Here is a 25,693-nt window from a genome sequence, read left to right on the forward strand (position 1 = left end):
GCCACTACGCTGGGCTAATTTTTGTAGCTTTAGTAGAGACGGGGTTTCAACATGTTGGCCAGGCTGGTCTCGAACTTCTGACCTCTTGATTTGCCCGCCTCAGCCTCCCAAAATACTGCGATTACAGGCATGAGCCACCGTGCCTGGCTGAAGCAGGTTTTAAATAGACACTGTGTGATCCCATCTGAAATGCGTTTACACCTACACACCATATATACATATAAAGAGTAGGGCCGGGCGCAGTGGCTCACGCCTGTAATCCCTGCACTTTGGGAGGTCAAGGCGGGTGGATCACCTGAGATCAGGAGGTCGAGACCAGCCTGGCCAACATGATGAAACCTCAGCTCTACTAAAAATACAAAAAATTAGCCGGGTGTGGTGGCGGGTGCCTGGTATCCCAGCTACTCAGGAGGCTGAGGCAGGAGAATCGCTTGAACCCGGGAGGTGGAGGTTGCAGCGAGCTGAGATTGTGCCACTGCACTCCAGCTTGGGTGACAAGAGCAAAACTCCGTCTCAAAAAATAAAAATAAAAAAAGGCCTGGCGCGGTGGCTCAAGCCTGTAATCCCAGCACTTTGGGAGGCCGAGACGGGCGGATCNTGTTAACAAGGATTACCTGTGATTGGTGGGGCTGCAGGTAATTGTTCCTATTTTTATTTTCTTTTTGATGCTTTTATGTTTTTCAAGATTTTCTGCAATGAGCATGTGTTACTTAGTTTTAGAAAAAGCATATATTATTTTTATAATTAGAAAAAAAGGCTAAAGTCATTGAAAAATCTATGCCTCTCAAGATCTAGCTGGCCTAGTCCTAACTCTCAGGGACAGATGCTGAACCACTGTGGAAGGCCTTCAGTTAGGGCTTCTGCAGAGGTGGGGTTTGAGGAGACAAGGGGTCTGGGGCAGAGATCTGAGTTGGGGTGTCCAGGAATTTACAGTCCTCACCTTGGCCTGTGCCACTTCTTTGCTGTTGAGCACAAAGAGGACATCCTGAGTATGAAGCAGAGACAAGGGCAGATCCAGAAGGGAGATGTACTTGCGCAGCACATTCACAGACTGAAGTGTGAGCACAGAACACCCTGGTTGGAAAGGAGACAGGGAGAAGTGATGAGCCTTGAGGCCTCCAGCCAGATTTTCTCCTGAGCCTTCTCCCTCTATCCTGGGCAGGGCAGGACAGTGGCCACAGCGTTGCCAGGTGTTTCCGTGGCACCAAAGCTGCTCTGTGCCCATCATTCTTGCAGCTAGAATGAGTAAAAGGGCCACAGAAGACCTGGCTGGCTACCCTCTACCCTGCCGTGTGCCCTACCAAAAAAAGGCTGGTTGCTAGAGGTTGAGATCTGGCTACCTCAAAGCCAAAGGAAAGGTGAAGGAGACAGGAATTACTGTATTAGGAGGTTAGAGACCTGGTTCCAGCTCTGTCAGTCAAGAACTGACAGAGTTGGCAAAGTCCTTTAACCTCTCTGAGACTCAGGTATTTTTGTTTTTATTTTTTTTAGATGGAGTCTCGCTCTGTTGCCTAGACTGGAGTGCAGTGGCATGATCTTGGCTTACTGCAAGCTCCACCTCCCGGGTTCACGCCATTCTCCTGCCTCAGCTTCCCAAGTAGCTGGGACTGCAGGCGCCTGCCACCATGCCTGGCTAATTTTTTGTATTTTTTAATAGAGACGGGGTTTCACCGTGTTAGTCAGGATGGTCTCGATCTCCTGACCTCGTGATCCACCTGCCTTGGCCTCCCAAAGTGCTGGAATTACAGGTGTAAGCCACCGCACCCGGCCTGAGTCTCAGTTTTCTAATCTGTAAAATTGTGTTGAGAGTGTGAGACCTGCCCGTCTCACAGGATTAATATAAGAATCAAATGGCTGGGTGCAGTGGCTCATGCCTGTAATCCTAGCACTTTGGGAGGCCAAGGGGGGGGTGGATGACCTGAGGTCAGGAGTTCAAGACCAGCCTGACCAACATGGAGAAACTCCATCTAAAAATGCAAAAAAAAAAAAAAAAAAAATTAGCCAAGGGTGGTGGTGCATGTCTGTAATCCCAGCTACTGGGGAGGGTGAGGCAGGAGAATGGCTTGAACCCAGGAGGTGGAGGTTGCAGTGAGCCAAGATCCTCCATTGCACTCTAGCCTGGGCAACAAGAGCGAAACTCCATCTCAAAAAAAAAAAAAGAATCAAACGAACTATAGTCATGTACCAAAGACATCATGGCTTGGTAAGCTGTTTTCAGTCATCCCACACAGAAAGGGCACAAACTAGTTATGTTTGCATTCATTGAATCTTCATATCACTCCTATGAGGTATGACAGACCAGAAACTGGCCCAGAGAGGCTAAGCATGGGGGTCATGCAGTAAATGGTCAGATGGGGTCCAATACTTTCTGTGGGTTAGGGAGAGTTCCTGACTGAGGCAGATTGATCCATCAAGCATCCAGCAGTCATTTACAACCTGCCTAATTGGTTGGGGGATGGGATTGAGTTCAGACTGGAGGAATACCAGAGGTGTAAAACATCCACCCTGTGAAAAAGCTGGACAGGTGAGGGGCAAACCTGGCCTCCCCACTCATCCAGAGGTAGCCCTGCAGGCAGGCACTTGCTGGCAGATACAATTTGCCAGGTACCCTGAGGTGAGTCAGGAAGAGCGTGGCGGCCTCCCCAACCACTGCCTCTGCTCGGCTGAGGGCAGCTCTCCGTGGATTTGCAAATTTCCCTCTCAAAAGTTTCTCAGAGGGACAGTATATTGTGGCCCTTTGCAAAAGGAACAAGCCTTACCTTTAGGTAACTTCCCTTCTGAGTGCAGGGCCCTGGAGGAGGGAAAGGACAAGAGTGAGACGCATAAGAATCATTTCCTTTGTAGGTAACAGAAGGGGCTTTCAGAGGAAAGCCTGCCATGCCCATGGTCCCCCTCCATGTGAGTTTCCAGGTGGTTTCTTTTACATAAATCACTGTATAGATTTCCAGGATCCCATACCTCTGGCAGCAGCTGAAGGGATCCGGATGGGTACCTGAGCCAGGGACAGCCAATCCAGAGGCTGGTCTGTGACTTGTGAAGTACCCTGGTCCAAGCTTTGCCCATTAGAGAATGAAGATAACTGTGCTGGACTCTTCATAGTTTTCCTCTTGAAATTGTAATGTGAGTATGATGGGGGAATATTTTACAATGCTGATAGCTCTTCCCTGATATTTCCTTTCTCCTTTCTGAGCTCCCCCACACCTACCTTCTGACAGCGAAGGTCATTCTGTGCTCACCACCTTAAGAGGAGGGGAGTGTCAACTGCAATGAGCTCCAAGTCTCTTCCCCACTTTGTTGTTTAGAAATCTGGGGGCAGAGAAAGATTGGGAAGGTGGCCCCAGCAACACAGACACACATACTTATATGAACAGAGACTCTTGGGAACAGGGGTTAAAGAAGAGAAGTTGAGAGAGAATTGACAAACTCATGGAACTGACTGCCTGGCAGAGCCTAAGAGGTAGAAAAACCTGAAAAAGGAGCCAGGTGCGGTGGCTCACGCCTGTAAACCCAGCACTTTGGGAGGCCGAGGTCGGTGGATCACGAGGTCAGGAGTTCAACCCAGTCTGGCCAATATGGTGAAACTCCATCTCTAATAAAAATACAATAGCCAGGTGTGGTGGCATGCACTGGTAGTCCCAGCTACTCAGGAGGCTGAGGCAGGAGAATCGCTTGAACCCAGGAGGCGGAGGCTGCAGTGAGCTGAGATCACGCCACTGCCCTCCAGCCTGGGCGACAGAGTGAGATTCTGTCTTTAAAAAAAAAAAAAAGAAAGAAAGAAAAGAAAAACCTGAAAAAGATTTCTGGGATCCTGAGAATGAAGTGGCTTGTTCTGTACTCTGGGCAAAGCCCTGTGGATATTCTGATATCCAGGGAAAGCAGTGAGCTGGAGGCACCTGTCTGGAAATAGAGCTTATAGTCCTTAAAGCCACAGGGGAAGCTGTGCTGAGGAGGGCTGGGGAGCGAGCCTTGGGGACAGGGGGACCAAGGGGCCACTGGTGGGAGGGAAGCCAGGAAGAGACTGAGAAGTAGCCAGAAAGGCCAGAGTGAGGAGGGCAAGCTGGTGCCATATAAGCCAGAGCAGCATTGCAGTGAGGGACAGGCAGGGCCAAATGCCACGGAAAGTTGAAGATGGCTGAGGGCTAAGGTGAGTCTAATGAATTTAGCAGGCAAGAGATGACTGTGGGGAAAAAGGTTTTAGAAGATTGGTGGCATGTCCATGAATTGTTTTATCTGAAGCACAGTGGCCCACCTTCGTGCTGAGAGCCTGTGGCACTCCAGCCTCTTCTGAGGAAAATGGTCCCAGGCAGTTCTATCTACACAGAGTTGTCTCCTTGGGTTCTTTCCATACAGAATGATGCCTTCTCTGCTTTCCCCACTTCAGTGGTGACTGGACCAGGAATGGGACCAGGTGACTCAATCTCAAGTGCCCCAGCCCCCTGCCTGTGGAGGTACTCTTAGTTTGTTTGCAACAGACCTGACCTGATCCTTTGGTGCAGTGTAAATTCTTGGTGAGAAATCGCCAGGCTCAGTGTGCATCCAGAATGAGGTGAGACCATTTTTCCAGTTCTCCATAGGGCTTGCTGTCCATGCTAGTCTTGGAAGCTCAAGGCCTCAGAGTAACCATGTGGTTGGAAAGACCACTCCGGGGCTGCCTCATTTTTCCATATATCATCAAAAAAATTTGTATTTCAGACTAACCAGGGAATGTTTCTTTCCTGAATCTGAAGGGACCTAATGCAACTAGCAGCATGTCTCCTCTAAAGCTGTGGCCGCTGGCTGGACCAGGAACTGAATAGCCTTTACGGGAGAACAGTCTAGCCTCCCCTCATTCCACAGTCAAGGAAACAGGGAAAGCTGCGTAGAAAGAGTATGTGGGTAAAATTATAGCATCTTCCACCAAGTGATGTAAAATTTAAGGACAAGGAGGGTCTTCAGTTTGGATTGGTCTTCACATACATCTGAGAGAATAATGAATGGAGAACTAGGATTCCTGAATTCTGCCTCTGCCATAGTTTAACCTCGTGCTGGGCAAACCACTTCCCAGCCTCAGTAAAATGAGGTGGCTGGACTTAATGGTTGGTGAGGTTATTTCCAACTTTACATATTGCATTGCTTCAGTCTGAGTGTTAAGCATGTTTAGAAGAAGGTTATCAAATAAGTCCTTCCCTTCAAGTTGCTCCTTTCCTTCCTCAGTAGCTGGGACAGGCCTGCCACACCGCTGATCAGGGGCCCAGGAGAAGCACTTTGCTAGGGGACAGGAAACACATCTATGTTTGTATGACTCTACGTCACTCAATACCTTTGAGCTTGCATTTTATTTTTATTGGTAAAATGTAAATAAATATCAGTAAAATCGGGCGACTGTGAAGAACAAACACATTTCATATTATGTATGTATATCCTCCTTCTCCAAAGATTTGAGAGTTGTATAAAATACACGAAGGAAGTGAGAGTAAGGGGAAGAAGATGGTGACTCTGGAGGCACACTGATTCACAGCACTCATTCCTTAAAGTCTTGTCCATGTGCCACAGGGGTTGCAAATTTAGCCCTCAAGCTTCCTATGGCCACAGAAAAGAGATGAATAAAGTCAATTATCCCATTTGCAGTATTCAGTGTATACAAAAAATTCAGCTGTTTAGGAGATGAGCATTCGTACTAGGACTCGAGAGAGATTTCTCAGAGAGAGGACATGGTGAGATGCAGTGAGCAGGGCTAGATGATAAGCCAGCAGTGAGTTTCATGGGCTCAGATAACAAGTGGGAAAGTGCTTTAGACTTTAAACCATGAGCCCTAATCAAATAAACAAACCCTCCTCCACCTCCATCACCCAGAGAATCATACCTCACAGCTGCATACAGAGCAATGTGATTGCTGTGGCCACTTACTCCCCCTGCATCGAAAGTCACCACCTGTAGAGAAACACAGGGTTTTCACTTATGACTGTCTGAATGCCTTCTCTACCACCTCAACTTCAATGGAGCTATCGCCTTCCCTTGGGAAGGAGAGGAGAGAACAGAACCCTGAAACTTTTCAAATGCAGCATCTATCTGAAGTGACTTCTGAGCAGATCAGTGGTGTGTAGCTCATGCTGTGGTTGACCATGTAGAGACTGTTTCCCAGGGTTTGACGCTTTCCCAGGGTTTCCTAACCAGTGGAGCAGAGTGGAATTCAGCCATGATAGCAACTTGGGTTCAGAATATCTTTGTTGCTTATCGGTTTAGCCATTTATTAGCACATTTAGCATTCCTGGCTAGCTTCTAAGTGAACTCTGTTCATGCAGATACAGCCTGAACTACTGGTTCTCTTTTTCTCATGCCATACTGAGGGCAAAAAAAAAAACTTTGAGGGACAATGTCCACCGTGTCCTGGGATTGAGTTCATGGAAAAAGTGTATTTATTCATAGACTGCTTCTGTTTCCATTTTCACAGCTATATCAACATCTGTTTATTAACTACAAGCTCAGTCTGTATTCCAACATTTCATTTCTACACAAATGAATTAAAGAAAAAACAAAGAATAATTTGAATTATTATAATAAAAAAGCTAACTTAAATAATAAAAGAAACATAAAAATGAAGAAAAGGATAGAATGGTTGATTAGGGGTGATGGAAAGAGGCCAGCTGTCCCCAAGGAAAGGTGACCATCCTGCATGGATGAAGGAACCTGGAACTGGGGTTGGAATGGGCTGGGAAGGGATTCACTCTTGGTCTTTCTATTTTAAACTGTAAAGCATAGTGACTGCATGTAGAGCAAGCCCTCTGTTAATAAGAGTGGCTAACATTTACTGAGCAAAGGCATAGTATTAACCCTATCTTACACCTGAGGAAGTTCAGAAAGCAGAGGCCGAAGCTGGGATCACCTTGCCACTGAGTGGAGGAGTTGTTCTTGGGGTTTGGATCTTTCTGACTCCACAGTCCACTCTCTTTACCAGCATCCTCTATGTGAGAAGGCGTGCTAGGATGCAGGAAGAAGCACTGTGTAAGAATCAAAAGACCTTTGGAAGACTGAGGCGGGCAGATCACTTGAGGTCAGGAGTTCGAGACCAGCCTGGCCAACATGGCGAAATCCTGTCTCTACTAAAAATACAAAAATGAGCCGGACATGGTGGTGGGCGCCTGTAGTCCCAGCTACTTGTGAGGCTGAGGCAGAAGAATCACTTGAACCTGGGAGGCGGAGGTTGCAGTGAGCCAATATCACGCCACTAGACTCCCCACTAGACTCCAGCCTGGGTGACAAGAGCGAAATTTCTCATCTCCAAAAATAAAAAAAAAAAAAAATAGAGAGAGAATCAAGGAAGACCTGCTACTCTTTATTCTGATAGCTATCCACCAAGTAAGGGGGTAAGTGTTAGATTAGTTATCATGACTTTCTCACTGGGTCATGAGGAAGAGCTCATCTGGAGGGAATATGGGATAATTCCAGGCAAAAGCAAACACTCTGGTTAAGAAAGAATATATCTGAGAGTTAATGGATCCCTTATTTGAAAAGATAAGTACATAGTTAACTTCACTGTTTATGGCACCGAACACACACACACACACACACACATACACACACACACACACTTTTTTTTTTTTTTTTTTTGAGATAGAGTCTTGCTCTGTCGCCCAGGCTGGAGTGCAGTGGCCGGATCTCAGCTCACTGCAAGCTCCGCCTCCCGAGTTCATGCCATTCTCCCACCTCAGCCTCCTGAGTAGCTGGGACTACAGGTGCCCGCCACCTTGCCTGGCTAGTTTTTTGTATTTTTTAGTAGAGACGGGGTTTCACCGGGTTAGCCAGGATGGTCTCGATCTCCTGACCTCGTGATCCGCCCGTCTCGGCCTCCCAAAGTGCTGGGATTACAGGCTTGAGCCACCGCGCCCGGCCCACACACACTTTTTAATAATTCAGAAGACATTTTAGGATCCTGTGACGTTAAAGTTACCACCATGAGCCTCAATGTATTACCATGTTGACAAAATCAACAGAAGTGGTGGGTAATGGAAGAATTTTAACAACAGAATGCCATAATTCAACTAAAGTCTTTTAATGATTAATGGTTTATATTTCTTTTTCTTCCTTTTTTTTCTGAGACGGAGTCTCGCTCTGTTGCCCAAACTAGAGTGCAGTGATGCGATCTTGGCTCACTGCAACCCCTGTCTCCTGGGTTCAAGAGATTCTCTCACCTCTGCTCCCGAGTAGCTGGGCCTACAGGTACGTGCCACCACACCTGGCTAATTTTTGTATTTTTAGTAGAGACAGGGTTTCACCATGTTGGCCAGGCTGGTCTCGAACTCCTGACTCAAGTGATCCACCCGCTTCGGCCTCCTAGTGTTGGGATTACAGGAGTGAGCCATGCGCCTGGCCTAATGTTTATATTTCTGTTTCTTTATTTTTTTTTTTGAGATGGAGACTTGCTCTGTTGCCCAGGCTGGAGTGCAGTGGCATGATCTCTTGGCTTACTGCAACTTCCACCTCCCGGGTTCCAGCAATTCTTCTGCCTCAGCCTTCTGAGTAGCTGGGATTACAGGTGCGTGCCACCACACCCAGCTAATTTTTTATATATTTGGTAGAGATGGGGTTTTGTCATGTTGGCCAGGCTGATCTCAAACTCCTGACCTGGTGATCCACCCGCCTTGGCCTCCCAAAGTGCTGGGATTACAGATGTGAGCCACGACGCCAGGCCTAATGTTTATATTTCTATCCTGAACCAGATTACTGTTTTGTGCTCAACAATGGAATCCAAGTAAGAAGTAATTTAAAAATGATACTTTTCGGCTGGGCAGGGTCTCTACTAAAAGATATAAAAAATTAGCTAGGCTTGGCGGTGGGCACCTGTAGTCCCAGCTACTCGGGAGGCTGAGGTGGGAGAATGGCGTGAACCCAGGAGGCGGAGGTTGCAGTGAGCCAAGATTGTGCAACTTTACTCCAGCCTGGGTGACAGAGTGAGACTCGTCTCAAAAAAAAAAAACGAAAACAAACAAAAAAAACACGATACTTTTCATGCTTCTGTCACTTGCTTTTCAAACTGCTTTTATGTTCACTTTATCATTTTGCTCTCTACGTCCCTGGAAGAAGACTAACCTAGTTATCTATGAGATGGTTAAGTGTTCCTGCTCTGCCACCCAGGCTGTAGTACAGTGGCATGATGATAGCTCACTGTAGCCTTGACCTCCTGGGCTCATGCAATCCTCCCACCTCATCCTCCTAAGTAGCTGGGACTACAGGTGCATGCCACCACGCCTGGGTAATTTTCTAAATTTTTAGTAGACAAGGTCTCATTATGTTACTGAGGTTGGTCTTGAACTCCTGGGCTCAAGCAATCTGCCCGCTTTGGCCTCCCAAAATGCTGGGATTATAGGCGTGAGCCACTGCATCCAGGGTTTTTTCATTTTTGTTTTTCTTTTATTTTTTACAGACAAGGTCTCCCTCTGTCGCCCAGGCTGGAATGGTGTGATCATGGCTCACTGTAACTTTGAACTCCTGGGCTCAAGTGATCCTCCTGTCTTCCTCTCCCAAGTAGCTGAGACTATAGGCACGTGCCACCAGGCCCAGCTAATTAAAAAATTTTCTTTTTGTAAAGACAAGGTCTCGCCACATTGCCCAGGCTGGTCTCAAACTCCTGGGGTCAAATGATCCTCCTGTTTTGGCCTCCTAAAGTGCTGGGATTACAGGCATAAGATACTGTGCCCAGCTAAGCATTTCTTTTTAGAGGTTGTGGTAATAGCTGTAATAATAGCTAACTGACATTACTGAGCACTAACTCTGTACCAGGCACTGGGGTCAAAATTATTCTTACCTTTGATGAGAGAACTATATGTAATGCCCAGAGGATACATAAGGGGACACATTTTTAAATGTGGTTTCCTTCACGGTAGTAAAGAAAGACTTTTGTCAACTGTGCTAGGTGTAGTTATTGCATTCAAGCTGCCCTCTCCCACCCAGCATGCACAGTGCAGGCTGGAAACGTGCAGCTATGGAAATAAAGCAGAAACTCTGAAGGAGTTAGCACCTAGGCCAAGGTGCCCTGGACTTTACTGCACTGGGTCAGGCCCACACCCTATGGCCTAGCAAGAGGACCAAATCTAAGAGGTGGAGACAGTGGAAACAACCACAAAACACAAGGTCCAGTCACCAAACATCCTCTCAGAGTGCCATGGCCATGGGGAGACCGGCTTCTGTCCATCACGAGATTCAGGAATCATTGGGAACATCATGAAGAGTCAGCACCACTTTAGGTGAATTCAGGGTAATCTCAACATGGTCTCCTGATAACAGAGAGAAGGGTTGTGCTTGTGCCATGGGAATGGCCTCCTTTGTTAAAACCGAGCAGCTCCCTGACAGAACCCTCTCTCTTTCATTTCCCTCTCCCTTTCCTTTTAAAGCTCTAACTGCCAAGTTTCCGTGGATCAAATGCTCTGAAGAGAAAGGCTTTCCCAGGGCTGGGCAATCGAAGCTGAGCCTTACCACTAGCAGCATGTGTTTCCATCTCCCCTACTCTCCTGACCGTCTCTGAACTGTCTGTCATTCTAAGAATCTCACCCCTTCAGGGTTGATATAGTTCAAAAGCCGGCCGGGTGCGGTGGCTCACACCTGTAATCCCAGCACTTTGGGAGGCAGAGGCAGGTGGATAACAAGGTCAGGAGATCGAGACCATCCTGGCTAACACAGTGAAACCCCGTATCTACTAAAAATAGAAAAAATTAGCCGGACGTGGTGGCAAGCGCCTGTAGTCCCAGCTCCTCGGGAGGCTGAGGCAGGAGAATGGCGTGAATCCGGGAGGCAGAGATTGCAGTGAGCCGAGATGGCGCCACTGTAGTCCAGCCTGGGTGACAGAGCGAGACTCTGCCTCAAAAAAACAAAACAACAACAACAAAATTAGCTGGGCATTCTGGCGTGCACCTGTAGCCCCAGCTACTCAGGAGGTTGAGGCAGGAGGGTCATTTGAGCCTAGCAGTTTGATGTTATAGTGGGCTATGATAGCACCACGCATTCCAGCCTAGGCAACAAGAACAAGAACCTCATCTTGCTACAAAAACGAAAACTGTACAGCAGAAAACCCTAGAGTAACTCAACTCCCAGTTTGTTGCCATCAGATGGAGCTGGCTAGCACACTGGCTGGATGAATATCACAAGGGTGCTGGAGGGCAGTCCCTTGGCTAGTGGATTTGGGGTCCCATGAAATTCAGCTCCATCACTTTTGAAATTCTCCAGTCTTTGCTTTTTCTCTTATCCTGTACCTTGTAGTTTCTCCTTTTCTGTTGCAAGTAGGGCTAAGCTAAATTGTGTTCAGCTCTCTGAACTTTGCAAATTTGTACATGACAATGGCACCTGTCATTCTTTACAAAACTCCATCCATTGTTATTTTTTCCTAAAGTGCAAAAGTATTTGTTCAAATAAAATCTTACCCAGATTCCAATAAATAGGTAACTGTGGGGCTGCTCTGGTTCCTGAGACACTGGTTCTCACCTAGGGTAGTTTTGCCCCAGGGTCATTTGGTAACTTCTGGAGGGTTTTTTTTTTTTTTTTTTGAGATGGAGTCTCGCTCTGTTGCCCAGGCTGGAGTGCAGTGGCACGATCTCAGCTCACTGCAAGCTCTGCCTCCCGGGTTCATGCAATTCTCCTGCCTCAGCCTCCCAAGTAGCTGGGACTACAGGCGCCCGCCACCATGCCCGGCTAATTTTTTGTGTTTTTAGTAGAGACGGGGTTTCACTGAGTTAGCCAGGATGGTCTCGATCTCCTGACTTCGTGATCTGCCTGCCTCGGCCTCCCAAAGTGCTGGGATTACAGGCGTGAGCCGCCGTGCCCAGCTGGTTTTTGTTTTTTTGTTTTGTTTTGTTTTGAGACAGGGTCTCATTCTGTCACCTAGGCTGGAGTGCAGTGACGTGATCATGCTCACTGCAGCCTCAACCTCCCAGGCTCAAGTGATTCTCCCACCTCAGCCTCAGCCTTCTGAGTAGCTGGGAGTATAAGTGCGTGCTACCACACCTAGCTAATTTTTAAATTTTTTTGTAAAGGCAGGGTCTCACTGTGTTGTCCAGGCTGGTCTCAACCGATCTACCCCCTGCCTGAGCCTCTGAAAGTGTTGGAATTACAGGTGTGAGCCACTGCATGTGGCCTAGAGACGTTTTGATTGTGACAACTGAGGAGGGGGGTTGCTACTGACATCTAGTGGGTAGTGGACAGGGATGCAGCTAAACATCCTTCAATACACAAGGCCAACCCCCACAACAAATTCTCCAGTCTCAAATGTGCAATAGTGCCGCACTGACACATCCTGCTCTATGGGAGCAAGGACTAAGTGCTTCTGGCTCACTGTTGTATTCCCAGTTCACCACTGATAGTAAATGCCCCATATTGAGTACTCAATAAATATTAGATGAAATGAGGCCCAGGACCTAGCCTGCTTGACACCCAGAGAAGACATTACTACCCCCCTAGGCTGCTTTCCAAGGATGGTAGCTTTTTACTTTTCTTTTTAACATTTATTTTATTTTATTTTAAAATAGAGATGGAGTCTTGCTATATTGCCCAGGCTGGTCTTAAACTCCTGGCCTCAAGTGATCCTCCCACCTCAGCCTCCCAAAGTGCTAGCATTATAGGCGTGAGCCACCACACCCAGCCAGCTTTGTACTTTTCAAAGCTCTGTCCTGTCTGCTATTCCTTGTGGTCTTTGTGGTGTTCCTGCAGTACTATAGAGCTGGGGCCAGACAGAACCCAGTTTCCTGCATTGATGGCTACAGAGCCAGTTTTGCTTTGGATGATGATAGAGAGCTTATGCTCTCATCCTGGTTCAGCCCAGGTGAGAAACTCTCTCCCCGTGGCTTAGTCTGTGCTCCACACCTCTGTCTGTGCTTCTGTGTTGCTGTTTCACTATCTCTTGTGTGCAATAGAAACTTCTGGGCTGAATGGAAACCCATGCTCAGCTCGAATGATGGCCAGTTATAGCTACACTGGCCACGGTGTTAGCATGATCTTATACTTCCACTATGGCACTAAGTGCAGGCCAGATAAATCATTCTCAACTGTACTGTAAACTTGAGTTTCCTTATTAATAGCAAGTGTGTCACAAGAAATTTGTTAGTAGGCTGGGCGCAGTGGCTCACGCCTGTAATCCCAGTACTTTGAGAGGCTGTGAAACCCCATCTCTACCAAAAAACCAAAAATTATCTGGGCATAGTGGTGCACACCTGTAGTCCCAGCTACTCGGGAGGCTGAGGCAGGAGAATTGCTTGAACCGGGCAGTCAGAGGTTGCAGTGAGCTGAGGTCACGCCACTGCACTCCAGTACAGAGACAGAGTGAAACTCTGTCTCACAGGAAAAAAAAAAAAAAAAGATGAGAGTATCCTACAGCAGGAGCAACTTGGAAGACCAGTAGTTCTCGTGCACTGAAGTAGGGGAGGACAGAGAGTATTTAGGGACTGGGAAGCCACTAGCATAGAAAATGAGGTGCCAGGGTGGCTGGCCCTGACAACTTCCAACCTCAGCTCTGTCTACATATCTAGGCTGTGGAGACTCTGAGAAGTTCCAACTGTGTGGGCTGAAGAGGAGGAGTAAGAGAACCAAGGCAAGCCCCAGTCAGCACAGCTGGGCATTATTCCTAAGCCCATGGATCTAACACTACCGCTTTCATGCTCAGACCCTCTGGGAAGGGTAAGCAAGAGTGTGGGGCCTGCAAGCTGCTGGTGACCATTTTTCCAGCCAGGAAAAGGAATAAAGCCAACATGCAGAGCAAGATGGAGATGAGTCCTGGTAGGGTCGGGGTATCTGAGGCCCATCTGTAGCTCAGCCTTTATGTGACTCGAGTCAGTTAAGTGCCTGTTTTGGCCTGTGTGTACTAAATTTCAGTTGTATTTCGGTCATTAGAAAACAAAAACAGTTCAATGAATATATCAATGAAAATCTGCTCTCAGGACCTGGTGCAGTGGTTCACACCTGTAATCCCAGTGCTTTGGGAGGCCAGTGAGGGAGGATAGCTTGAGCCCAAGAGATGAAGACCAGCCTGGCCAACACAGCAAGATCCTATAACTAAAAAAAAAATTTAGGCCGGGTGTGGTGGCTGACGCCTGTAATCCCAGCACTTTGGGAGGCTAAGTTGGGTGGATCATGAGGTCAGGAGATCGAGACCATCCTGGCTAATATAGGGAAACCCCTTCTCTATTAAAAATACAAAAAATTAGCCAGGCGTGGTGGCGGGCGCCTGTAGTCCCAGCTACTCAGGAGGCTGAGGCAGGAGAATGGTGTGAACCCAGGAGGAGGAACTTGCACTGAGCGGAGATCGTGCCACTGCACTCCAGCCTGGGCGACAGAGCAAGACTCTGTCTCAAAAGAAAAAAAATTGGCTGTGTATGGTGGCTCATGCCTATAATCCCAGCACTTGGGAGGCCGAGGTGGGTGGATCACTAGGTCAGGAGTTTGAGACCAGCCTGACCAACATGGTGAAACTCCATCTCCACTAAAAATACAAAAATTAGCCTGGCGTGGTGGCACGCACCTGTAGTTCCAGCTACTCGGGAGGCTGAGGCAGGAGAATCACTTGAACCCAGGAGGCGGAGGTTGCAGTAAGCCAAGATCCCGCCACTGCACTCCAGCCTGGGCGATAGAGGGAGACTCCATTTCAGGAAAAAAAAAAAAAAAGAAAAAAAAATTTAGCTGGACACGATGGTATGTGCCTATAGCCCTAGCTACTTGGGAGGCTGAGGCAGCCACTGCACTCCAGCTTGGGCAACAGAGGGAGAACCTGTGTCTTAAAAAAAAAAAAAAGCCTAATATGTTTCTCTGCCAGCAGGATTCATGTTTAATGAGAACTTAATCAAAACTCAAGCCAAATGAGTGAGGCTTTAAATGTGGAATTTTAGGTATTATCTCATGCAGGATTATTATATATTTTTTGAGTAGTAGACAGTAAACCTCCTTGGCAGCTTTAAAATTGACTATGGGCTAAGCAGTCCTGCTGACCCTAGAAGAGCTGAGACTGGTGTTGATTGGCTTGTCCACCTTTGCAGTAAATACGAATCTCTGCTATTGCTCTAATTGCATGTAAAATTTTCTTCCTTAGTGGGTATAAAAAAATGCATTCTCATGTTTTTTTGGAATGAAGAAATCAACGCTTAAAAATCCTAGCTTCACCATCACTTGCTTACCTTGGACAAGCTGCTTGGCCTCTGCAAAACCTCAGTTTCTTCAATGTAAACTGAGAATTTTACTTTTTTTTTTATTTCTGAGACAGAGTCTCGCTCTGCCGCCCAGGATGGAGTGCAATAACAGGATCTTTGCGCACTGCAACCTCTGCCTCCCAAGTTCAAGTGATTCTCGAGCCTCAGCCTCCCAAGTAGCTGCGATACAGGCACACGCAACCACACCCGGCTGATTTTTGTATTTTTAATAGAGACGGGGTTTCACCATGCTGGCCAGGCTGGTCTGGAACTCCCAACTTAGGTGATCTGTCCAACTCGGCCTACCAATGTGCTGGGATTACAGGCATGAGCCACCGCATCCAGCTACAAAGTTTACTTTTAAAGATAAGATGATATTCTGTGAAAATGCTTAGTAAACGGTGAGGTGAAGTTCTGTATAAATGAGAATCACTGGGCAGGCTATGGGAGACCGGAGTTTTTAGGTGTCAGGACAAAGGCGGGGGCTTGAGGGTATTAAGGAGGGCACAGTTTAGAAAAAATTTCTGCCTCTATCTGAGCATTGATAATTTAGTTATTCAGTCTCACAAAAGATAGTAAAGATATCAAAAGGCGTGTTTGTTCCTCAGTAGGTTTAACAGTGAGCATTGGAAGTTCTGGCCTCCTTAGAGAGTGGCCCTGGAGAAAGACTGGAAGTGGGAGGGCGGCCACAGGAAAAATTACGGAAACCACCTGGTGTGAATGGGACCAACACCTCAGGCTTTCCATTCAGGGAGCTGCCCCCTTACCAGATTGATGCCATTCACTTCTATGTGCTGGAGGAGGACGCTGGCCACATGCTCTGTGTCCCACTGCACACCTGGGTCATCTGGGAAATCCCTACAAGGGAGAAGCACAACTTGAACACCTTTTCTAATCAGGCACAACCTTCTCCCTAAGCTCCAGTAAGTAGGTGCATGCCCAGTTTTGTGATAATTACATTGGAGGTAAGGGGTCCCTGCCCTTAAGCTTCCTCAGATTTCACTTAAGGTGAGACTCACAAACATGAAACAACTAGAAATTAATGCACAATTCCACACAACACACTTTTGGAGCTTTATGCTTATTGCTGAGGGGAAGAAACAACATCAACGAGACAAGGCTCTGTCTACAAGTTGGGGAGACAAATGTGTTAAAAATGAACTTGAGCACAAGGCATGATGATATGCACTTTATGAGAATAATAGTAATAGTACTTTAATAAAAAGTATAAAGGTATGTTACTTCATTAACCTCATGAACATCTTCTGACAGAGTTTTTTTTTTTTTGAGATGGAGTCTCCCTCTGTCACCCAGGCTGGAGTGCAGTGGTGAGATCTTGGCTCATTACAATCTTTGCCTCCTGGGTTCAAGCGATTCTCCTGCCTCAGCCTCCTGAGTAGCTGGGATTGCAGGCACCCACCACCACGCCTGGCTAATTTTTGTATATTTAGTAGAGACGGGGTTTCACCGTGTTGGCCAGCCTGGTCTCGAACTCCTGACCTCAGGTGATCGCCCTACCTTGGCCTCCCAAAGTGCTGGAATTACTGCTCTGTCACCTAGGCTGGAGTACAGTGGCTCACTGCAACCTCTGCCTCCTGGGTTCAAGCAATTCTCCCACCTCAGTCTCCCGAGTAGCTGGGATTACAGGGACACGCCACCATACCTGGCTAATTTTTGTATTTTATTTTTATTTTTTTCCCGAGGCTGAGTCTTGCTCTGTTGCCCAGGCTGGAATGTAATGGCGTGATCTCAGTTCACTGTAACCTCCATCTCCTGGGTTCCAATGGTTCTCCTACTCAGCCTCCCAAGTAGCTGGGGTTACAGGTGCCTGTCACCACACCCAGCTAATTTTTTGCATTTTTAGTAGAGACGGGGTTTCACCATGTTGGCTAGGCTAGTCTTGAACTTCTGACCTCAGGTGATCTGCCTGCCTCTGCCTCCCAAAGTGCTGGGTTTAGAGATATGAACCATCATGCCTGGCCTTTGACAGAGCCTTTACCAATGAAGTTAAGTAGCTTGTTTGCAAGGCTGTTAGAGTTAGATTTTGAATTCAGGTTTTGCCTGCAAAGCCAAAATGCTTTAGCAGTAGGGAACTGGCTACATCCCCCCTCCATCAGGACTGGGGCTTGCTGCATGTCAGGTACAAAGGTCTTTACCAGAATAAACTGCAACTTATCTGTGTCTCCACCTGGCGACACCACAGGCCTATCTATCTCCTTCTCCAACCTGCTGAAATCCTTCCTGTCTCTTTTTTGTGCTTTGATCTATGGTGTCACCTGATATGGGACCAAGGCCTACTTTGGCCCCCTTTTTTTGAAAACAGTATTCATAATCTTATAAAGTGATACCTATCTCTCTTTTGGTCAGGTCCTACAGCAACACCCATAATGCTACTGAGAGGACATGGGCTCTGCTCCCTACCAGGCAGGTTGTTATCACTTCCCTATGGACAAAGGCCATTAACTGGCCCCCTTTCGAACTTTGGGCAAAGGAGAGTCACAGGAGGTTTTTCAGCATGAAAATGACATGAGCCTCAGCAATAAATAGTGTCTATTTCCTTTGCTTCAGCTGGTTCATCTACCAACCCCTTATGGCAGTGGTCCCCAACCTTTTTGGCACCAGGGACCAGTTTCATGGAAGATACTTTTTCCATGGACAGGGGTGGGAGGCATTAGATTCTCATAGGGGTGTGCAACCTAGATCCCTCCCATGTGGAGTTCAAAATAGGGTTTGCACTCCTATGAGAATCTAATTCCACCACTGATCTGACAGGAGGCAGAGCTCGGGCAGTAATGCTTGCTTGCCCGTCACTCACCTCCTGCTGTGCTGCCTGGTTCCTAACAGGCCAGGGATGTGTACTGGTCTGAAGCCTGGGGGTTGGGGACCTCTGCTTTAGGGTGTTTACTGCAGAGGGCAGCTTTGTACTTTTCAAAGCCCTATCTCGTCAGCCACTTCAGGTGGTTCTCATAGTGCTCCTGCAGTGAGCAGGACAGGCAGCTCAGCAGGTGGGGGACAGGATTGGGAGAAAGGGATAAAGTGGGATCAGGACAAAGTCCAGTTTTGCTTCCTGGATATGGAGCTGAATATGATGTGTAAAACATAACCCCCTGAGCTCAGGCAGCTGAAGGAGAAATAGACACAGGGCACAGAGAAAATGTCTTGGAGTGACAACAGCTACATACATACTCCTGGCTGAGAGGTCCACATAAATGTATCAAGGCATCATTTTGGAGAGGGAATACACCAGTAATATTACATGGAACGTTAGCACACGAGAGAAAGGATAGGAGGATAGTTGGCTAAGCCTACTCATTCTCTGTTGTTCTGAGGTTCTAACGTGCTGAAAGATAAACCTCAAAGAGGGGGAAGTTCATGGCTGCCTTTCATTTATCTTTTTTTTTTTTTTGAGACCGAGTCTTGCTCTGTCGCCCAGGCTGGAGTGCAGTGGCAGAATCTCAGCTCGCTGCAAGCTCCGCCTCCCGGGTTCACGCCATTCTCCTGCCTCAGCCTCAGCCTCCCGAGTAGCTGGGACTACAGGCGCCCGCCACCTCGCCCGGCTAGTTTTTTGTATTTTTTAGTAGAGACGGGGTTTCACCGTGTTAGCCAGGATGGTCTTGATCTCCTGACCTCATGATCCGCCCGTCTCGGCCTCCCAAAGTGCTGGGATTACAGGCTTGAGCCACCGCGCCCGGCCTCATTTATCTTCAGAAAACTGGGATCTGCTTTTTTGAGGGGCGATGCAGGAACAAGTGTTGCTCCATGCCTTTCTTTCGGTGGCTCCACCCAGTCATTGTGGGTGAGGCTAATCATTTAGGGAGGGACTTTGAACTGTAAATATCTGCTCTGTGATGTGACACATCTGGTAACGCATCATCACTTTTTTTTTTTTTTTTTTTTGAGACGGAGTCTCGCTGTGTTGCCCAGGCTGGAGTGCAGTGGCCAGATCTCAGCTCACTGCAAGCTTCACCTCCCGGGTTTATGCCATTCTCCTGCCTCAGCCTCCCGAGTAGCTGGGACTACAGGCGCCCGCCACCTCGCCCGGCTAGTTTTTTGTATTTTTTAGTAGAGACGGGGTTTCACCGTGTTAGCCAGGATGGTCTCGATCTCCTGACCTCGTGATCTGCCCGTCTCGGCCTCCCAAAGTGCTGGGATTACAGGCGTGAGCCACCGCGCCCAGCCAACGCATCATTACTTTTATGATTAAGTCCAAACTCCTCTTGGTCAGTCATTCACGTTTTCCCCAATCTATATCCTATTTTGATTCACTTCCTTTCTCACTATTTGAAAGAGTCAATGAGATAACATAGGTCAGAAAGCATTTAAGAACTGTAAAAAGGGCTGGGCGTGGTGGCTCATGCCTGTAATGCCAGCACTTTGGGAGGCTGAGGCGGATGGATCATGAGGTCAGGAGATCGAGACCATCCTGGCTAATACAGTGAAACCCCGTCTCTACTAAAAATGCAAAAAAAATTAGCCGGGCGTGGTGGCGGGCGCCTGTAGTCCCAGCTACTCTGGAGGTTGAGGCAGGATAATGGCGTGAACCTGGGAGGCGGAGCTTGCAGTGAGCCGAGACTGTGCCACTGCACTCCAGCCTGGGCCATGGAGCCAGACTCCAAGAACTGTAAAGAAATGTGTAAACATCAAAATTCTGGCTGTTATTGCTGCATTAGCCTAATTAAAACTCCCCTTTAAAAAAAAAAAAAAGAACTCCCCAGTCCTTCTTTTTTTTTTTTTTTGGGACGGAGCCTCACTCTGCAGCCCAGGCTAGAGTGCAGTGGGGCAATCTCAGCTCCCTGCAACATCTGCCTCCCAGGTTCAAGTGATTCTCCTGCCTCAGCCTCCCCAGTAGCTGGGACTACAGACACCCGCCACCATGCCCAGATAATTTTTGTATCTTTAGTAGAGACAGGGTTTCACCATATTGGACAGGCTGGTCTCAAACTCCTGACCTTGTAATCCACCCACCTCAGTCTTCCAAAGTGTTGGGATTACAGGCTTGAGCCACCGCGCCTAGCCCCCAGTCCTTCTTTCTTGCAGTCCCTTGCAGACCTCTTTGATGGCCACTTCTATCGCGGTTTATGATTTCAAAGTGGGGTAGGCACCACAGGAGATGTGTAAGATGACTCACCGAGGTAAAGCAATGAGTCACCAGGACTTCTATTTACCTGGTTTTCTGTTTAAATCTATATTTTGTAGCTATTTTATAAGGCATCATATACCAACAGGGTTAACATGTATATAATTTGAGTAAATAAGTACATAAATATGAAGGTGCAAGCTCAAATGTTGTTTCTTGCCATTAGGGGAGTATGATAAAAATGTTTGGAGATCACTAATCTACTCATTTTTCATTTTTCATTTATTTTTTCCTGAATATTTTATTTTATTTATTTATTTTTGAGACGGAGTTTTACTCTTGTTGCCTAGGCTGGAGTGCAATGGCACCATCTTGGCTCACTGTTACCTCCGCCTCTCCGGTTCAAGTGATTCTCTTGCCTCAGCCTCCCGAGTAGCTGGGATTACAGGCGTGCGCCACCACGCCCGGCTATTTTTGTATTTTTAGTAGAGACAGGGTTTCACCATATTGGCCAGGCTGGTCTCAAACTCCTGACCTCGTGATCCACCCACCTTGGCATCCCAAAGTGCTGGGATTACAGGCGTGAGCCACCACGCCTGGCTGATATTTTATTTTTTTGAGACAGAGTCTTGCTCTGTCACCCAGGCTAGAATGCGGTGGTACAAGCACAGCTCACTGGAGCCTTGACCTCCAGGCTCAAGTGATCCTCCCATCTCAGCCTCCCAAGTAGCTGAGATTACAGGTGTGAGCCACCAAGCCCAGCTAATAACTTGGTGATTTTTAGTACATGTATGGAATCTCTCTCTACATTTTATTTTACTAGTATTTTACATACACACACACACACACACACACACACACACACACATATATATATATATTTTTGAGACAGAGTCTTGCTCTGTCACCCAGGTTGGAGTGCAGCGACACGATCTCAGCTCACTGCAACCTCTGCCTCCTGGGTTCAAGCGATTCTCCTGCCTCAGCCCATCAGTAGCTGGGATTACAGGCATGCAACACCATGCCCGGTTAGTTTTTGTATTTTCAGTAGAGACAGGGTTTCACCATGTTGACCAGCCTGGTCTAGAACTCCTGACCTCAGATGATCCACCCACCTCAGCCTCCTGAAGTGCTGGTATTACAGGCTACATATATTTAATTCTTTACTCTCCAACCTATCATAAGTCCCCTGATGGACGATGTTACATGAGCCATTCATCAGTCAAGGTCTAGCCAAGTAAATGGAGACCACCAGGTATTTCAGAAGGAATTTAATACAGAAATCTGGTTACCCACTCACTGTATGGGAAGAGCTGAGAGGCCAAACAGTGAAACAATGCAGAGACTGGCAACAGCAGAAGGGCACCACCGCCTCTAAGATGGGATACCAGAGCCATGGAAGGGGAGCAGTGGTGGGAACTTGATGTCAGGAGAACTAGCTAGATGTCAGGGAAAACACCAACCTGCTGATGGACATGCCACTTAGGGTGGAGGGTGGGGGAAATACCTGGTTCTTTCTTCTGCTACCTCCTAGTCATCCATCATTGACATCTACTGGTCAAACCTCTCCAGAAGCCAATGGACATGGGAGCCTGGAAACTGTAGTTTCCATTGGAAAAGAGCAAAGGCATAAGATTGAGGCGATGTCTTACTCACAGCAGGTGTTCAATGGATATTTACTTTCAATTGCTGCTCAATCTTGACCCTAAACCTTCAAAGGACAGCAGCAGTCTGGCCACCTGCCTCTCACTGTCTAAGAGTTTTCCAACTTTATGGAAAAGCAATAACCCGCCATGTGCTTGGTTATAGAGGGCAGCAGGGAGCACTGTAGTGGGGGACATGGGGACAACACAGGGCAATCAGGATTCAAGGCTCAGTGAAGGGAGACATGGCAAAGGTTAATAGCCAACTTCACCCCAGAAGCCCAAGGACAGAGTACTGTCCATGATTACAGTGGTCCAGTGTCACCAGCAGGCAATGTGATGTGGCAGACAGAACATGGGGTAGGATGACACAGAACCCGAGTTCTAGCTCCCCTGCTTTCCATGTGACCATAGCAAGAGCTGCATCATCAGTAAAGATAAAATAATTCTGGGATGCACCTGATGACTGCCTGAGAGTCCTTCCAACTCTTAAGTTTAGGACTGTGTCATAAGCAAATGATTGACCTCACCCACTATCAGGAGGTGAACCAACTGAAAGAAAGGCATGGAGCAACACTTGCTCCTGTGAGCCTTTCTCCAAATGAGCTTCCCTCACAGAGCAAAGACACTCCTATCAGGTATGACACAGATAACCTCCCAAAAGCCAGAGACCAGATCTCTCATTGGGCAAGGCCAAATTCTTTTTTTTTTTTTAACTTTTTTTTCTACAAAATACTTTATTAGGCAAAACCGCATACTATACACATGCTTTAAAATGCATCAGGAAAGGTGAAGACACAAATGAACAAGTGTGTAGTGACACATGGCTGTCAGAACACACCAAAGAACCCAGTTTCCCTCCTTTACCAAGAAGCAAGCCCATATTCTTTACTCCACACCTTTCTTGTATTTAGAAACCTTCACTGAACTCCTCTACCAACTATAGCTCAGACTACCACACTTCGTACCTGATTCGAATAGTATTCTATTATTTTCTGTTGTTTTGTGTGTCTCTTTAGCTAAAGTTAAAATATAAGACTAGGCCTGTTCCTTATTCTTCTATTTCTTAGGTGGTACATGGCACAACTCAAGTAAATGAACAACTTTTTAAAATAAATAAACAATAAGTAATTGTGCTTCTACCCTATGCAAGGAAGTGTGTTTGGGGGCTTAATAAGCACCAGTTGCTTGATAGAAGTACCCTGTATTTGGATGAACCAAAGGCAATTATACCAGCCACTGGGGGCTGATGCATGTAAGCAAGATGTTTGAAAGATTGCGATTTTCTTCTTTTATTTTTTTTTTTGAGATGGAGTCTGCCTCTGTCGCCCAAGCTGAAGTGCAGTGGTGTGATCTCGGCTCACTGCAAGCTCCGCCTCCTGGGTTCACGCCATTCTCCTGCCTCAGCCTCCTGAGTAGCTGGGACTACAGGCGCCTGCCACCATTCCCGGCTAATTGTTTTTGTATTTTTAGTAGAGATGGGGTTTCACTGTGTTAGCCAGGATGGTCTGGATCTCCTGACCTTGTGATCCGCCCGCCTCGGTCTCCCAAAGTGCTGGCATTACAGGCATGAGCCACTGTGCCCAGCTGAAAGATTGCAATTTTATAAAACAGATTGGGGTAAAAAGTGTATACAATGGGCAAAAGGGCAAAATATCCTAATAGAACCCCTTCCCCTCGATATAGGAAAATATAAAATTTGATGCTGGGAAATTTCAAACAGATAAATGTAGAAAAAACTCCTTTTAGACCAACTATCTGAGTTGTTATTTGCCTAAAGTTCAACCCTAATCAGCTCAAGGCCTAGGTCCAAGTATTGTTTCTGTCTTCTCTACTAGAGTAACAATTCTACTCTAGATAAACATGTTGTAAGTCAGTTTTTGGATGCTTCCTTAAGAGACAGTTGGTGAATGCCATTTGCCCCAGTTTTCTTTGTCTGGTCCCTCTTCCTGATAACTAGAACAGGAGAAGCCCACTTGGTCTGTGAAGTAATCTTATGTATGAAGTCAGACACAGCAGAGTAATGAAAAAGGAGAAAACCAAGCTGCAAGGACTCTGGGGAGTGAGCCATCACACGGTCCCGGACAGCACCCCTCCTCCTACCACAGTTACTGTGGGTCATCTGCTATTTGCAGCACAGCCAAATTCTCATTTATAGATGCCGTAATTTTTTAAAGCTTCCCTATCATCAATTATTTAGGTTGTATCCAGTTTTTTAGTATTGTAAAAAGGTTGTAATGAGCATCCTTATCCATAACTCTCTGTATGCCTCTCTCAATACTTCTTTGTGATAAAATCATAAATGTAACTTCTGAGTCAATGGTGAAATGAAAAGCACATGTGTGGATCTCTCTTGTAAGAACTCTGCTATGAAGAGTAGATGGAAAGTGTGTTAACTTGCAAGGGGTACACCATCAAAGGAGTGTTTTTTTTTTTTTTAAAGAGAGAGATTTGTACATTTTATAGGCTGAAAGGAAAAACTAATAAGCACAATTTATATCAAGAGCTCCATTCCAGCCCGAGATGTTGGCTCATGCCTGTAATCTCAGCACTTTGGGAGGCCGAGGTGGGTGGATCACCTGACATCAGGAATTCGAGACCAGCCTGGCCAACACGGTGAAACACGTCTCTACTAAAAGTCAAAAAATTAGCTAGATGTGGTGGTGCACGCCTGTAATCCCAGCTACTCAAGAGGCTGAGGCAGGAAAATCGCTTGAACCTGGGAGGTGGAGGTTGCAGTGAGCCAAGATCATGTCACTGTACTCCTGGGTGACAGAGCAAGGCTCCATTTCAAAAAAAAAAAAAAGAGCTCCATTACTTTGAAAATCTAAGGTATTTTAATATTGTCTACTTTTAATCCTTTTTAAATTTTATAGCCATGGGGTCTTGCTATGTTGCCCAGCTAGTCTTAAACTCCTGGTATCAAGCGATCCTCCTGCCTCAGCCCTATTTTCTTTCTTCCTTTTCTTTTTTTTTTCTTTTTTTTTTTTTGAGATGGAGCACCCGCCATCATGCCCAGCTAATTTTTGTGCTTTTGTAGAGACGGGGTTTCACCATGTTGGTCAGGCTGGTCTCGAACTCCTGACCTCAGGTGATACGCCCTCCTCTGCCTCCCAAAGTGCTGGGATTACAGGCATGAGCCACCACGTCCAGCCAAGTCCTATTCTCTTATCCTTGTAAGCTCTCTGAAAAATCCATATCATTTACTTCTTCTTCTTTTTTTTTTTTTGAGACAGCGTCTCGCTCTGTTGCCCAGGCTATAGTGCAGTGGTGCCATCTCAGCTCACTGCAACCTCTGTCTCCTGGGTTCAAGCAATTCTCCTTCTTCAGCCTCCTGAGTAGTTGGGACTATAGGCACCCACCACCACGCCCGACTAATTTTTGTATTTTTAATGAAAATGGGGTTTCACCATATTGGCCAGGCTGTTCTCAAACTTCCGACCTCAAGTGATTTGCCCACCTCGGGCTCCCAAAGTGCTGGGATTACAGGTGCGAGCCACCACGCCCAGCCCCATATAATTTACTTCTTTCCACAGTTGGAAAGAACTGGTTAAAAGAGATTTACTTAGTACATGTGGACTTATACAAGCACTAATGGGGCCAACTGAGAATATAAAAGAATGTAAATATGGTAAAGACCACAATTTTATCTTGTTAACTGACGCTCCTCCTTGGAAATTACTTGTATGTAATTCAAAACCAATTTGAAAGCAGAAGTCAAGTCTCAAAGAGCAGTCAAGCTTTATACTTAAAGAATATCTGGGCCGGGCGCGGTGGCTCAAGCCTGTAATCCCAGCACTTTGGGAGGCCGAGACGGGCGGATCACGAGGTCAGGA

The 25,693-nt window shown here is 46.8% G+C and overlaps 1 protein-coding gene across 2 annotated transcripts in view; it reads right to left on the minus strand.

The window, feature by feature from the left end:
• PIGL (phosphatidylinositol glycan anchor biosynthesis class L) overlaps positions 1 to 25,693 on the minus strand; it is a 136,972-nt gene that overhangs the window by 36,487 nt on the left and 74,792 nt on the right. Inside the window, exons 3-6 of one of the 2 annotated variants that reach the window (XM_017862215.1) lie at positions 15,905 to 15,995; positions 5,843 to 5,910; positions 2,760 to 2,791; positions 941 to 1,074 (exon numbers count right to left, since the gene is read on the minus strand). In XM_017862215.1, coding sequence (XP_017717704.1) covers positions 941 to 1,074; positions 2,760 to 2,791; positions 5,843 to 5,910; positions 15,905 to 15,995 — 325 coding nt within the window. The remainder of the gene's footprint in view (positions 1 to 940; positions 1,075 to 2,759; positions 2,792 to 5,842; positions 5,911 to 15,904; positions 15,996 to 25,693) is intronic. The other variant, XM_017862216.1, reaches the window with a different exon arrangement.

This window comes from Rhinopithecus bieti, unplaced genomic scaffold (assembly GCF_001698545.2).
Source record: "Rhinopithecus bieti isolate Rb0 unplaced genomic scaffold, ASM169854v2 scaffold_63942, whole genome shotgun sequence".
In the NCBI taxonomy this organism is placed as follows: domain Eukaryota; kingdom Metazoa; phylum Chordata; class Mammalia; order Primates; family Cercopithecidae; genus Rhinopithecus; species Rhinopithecus bieti.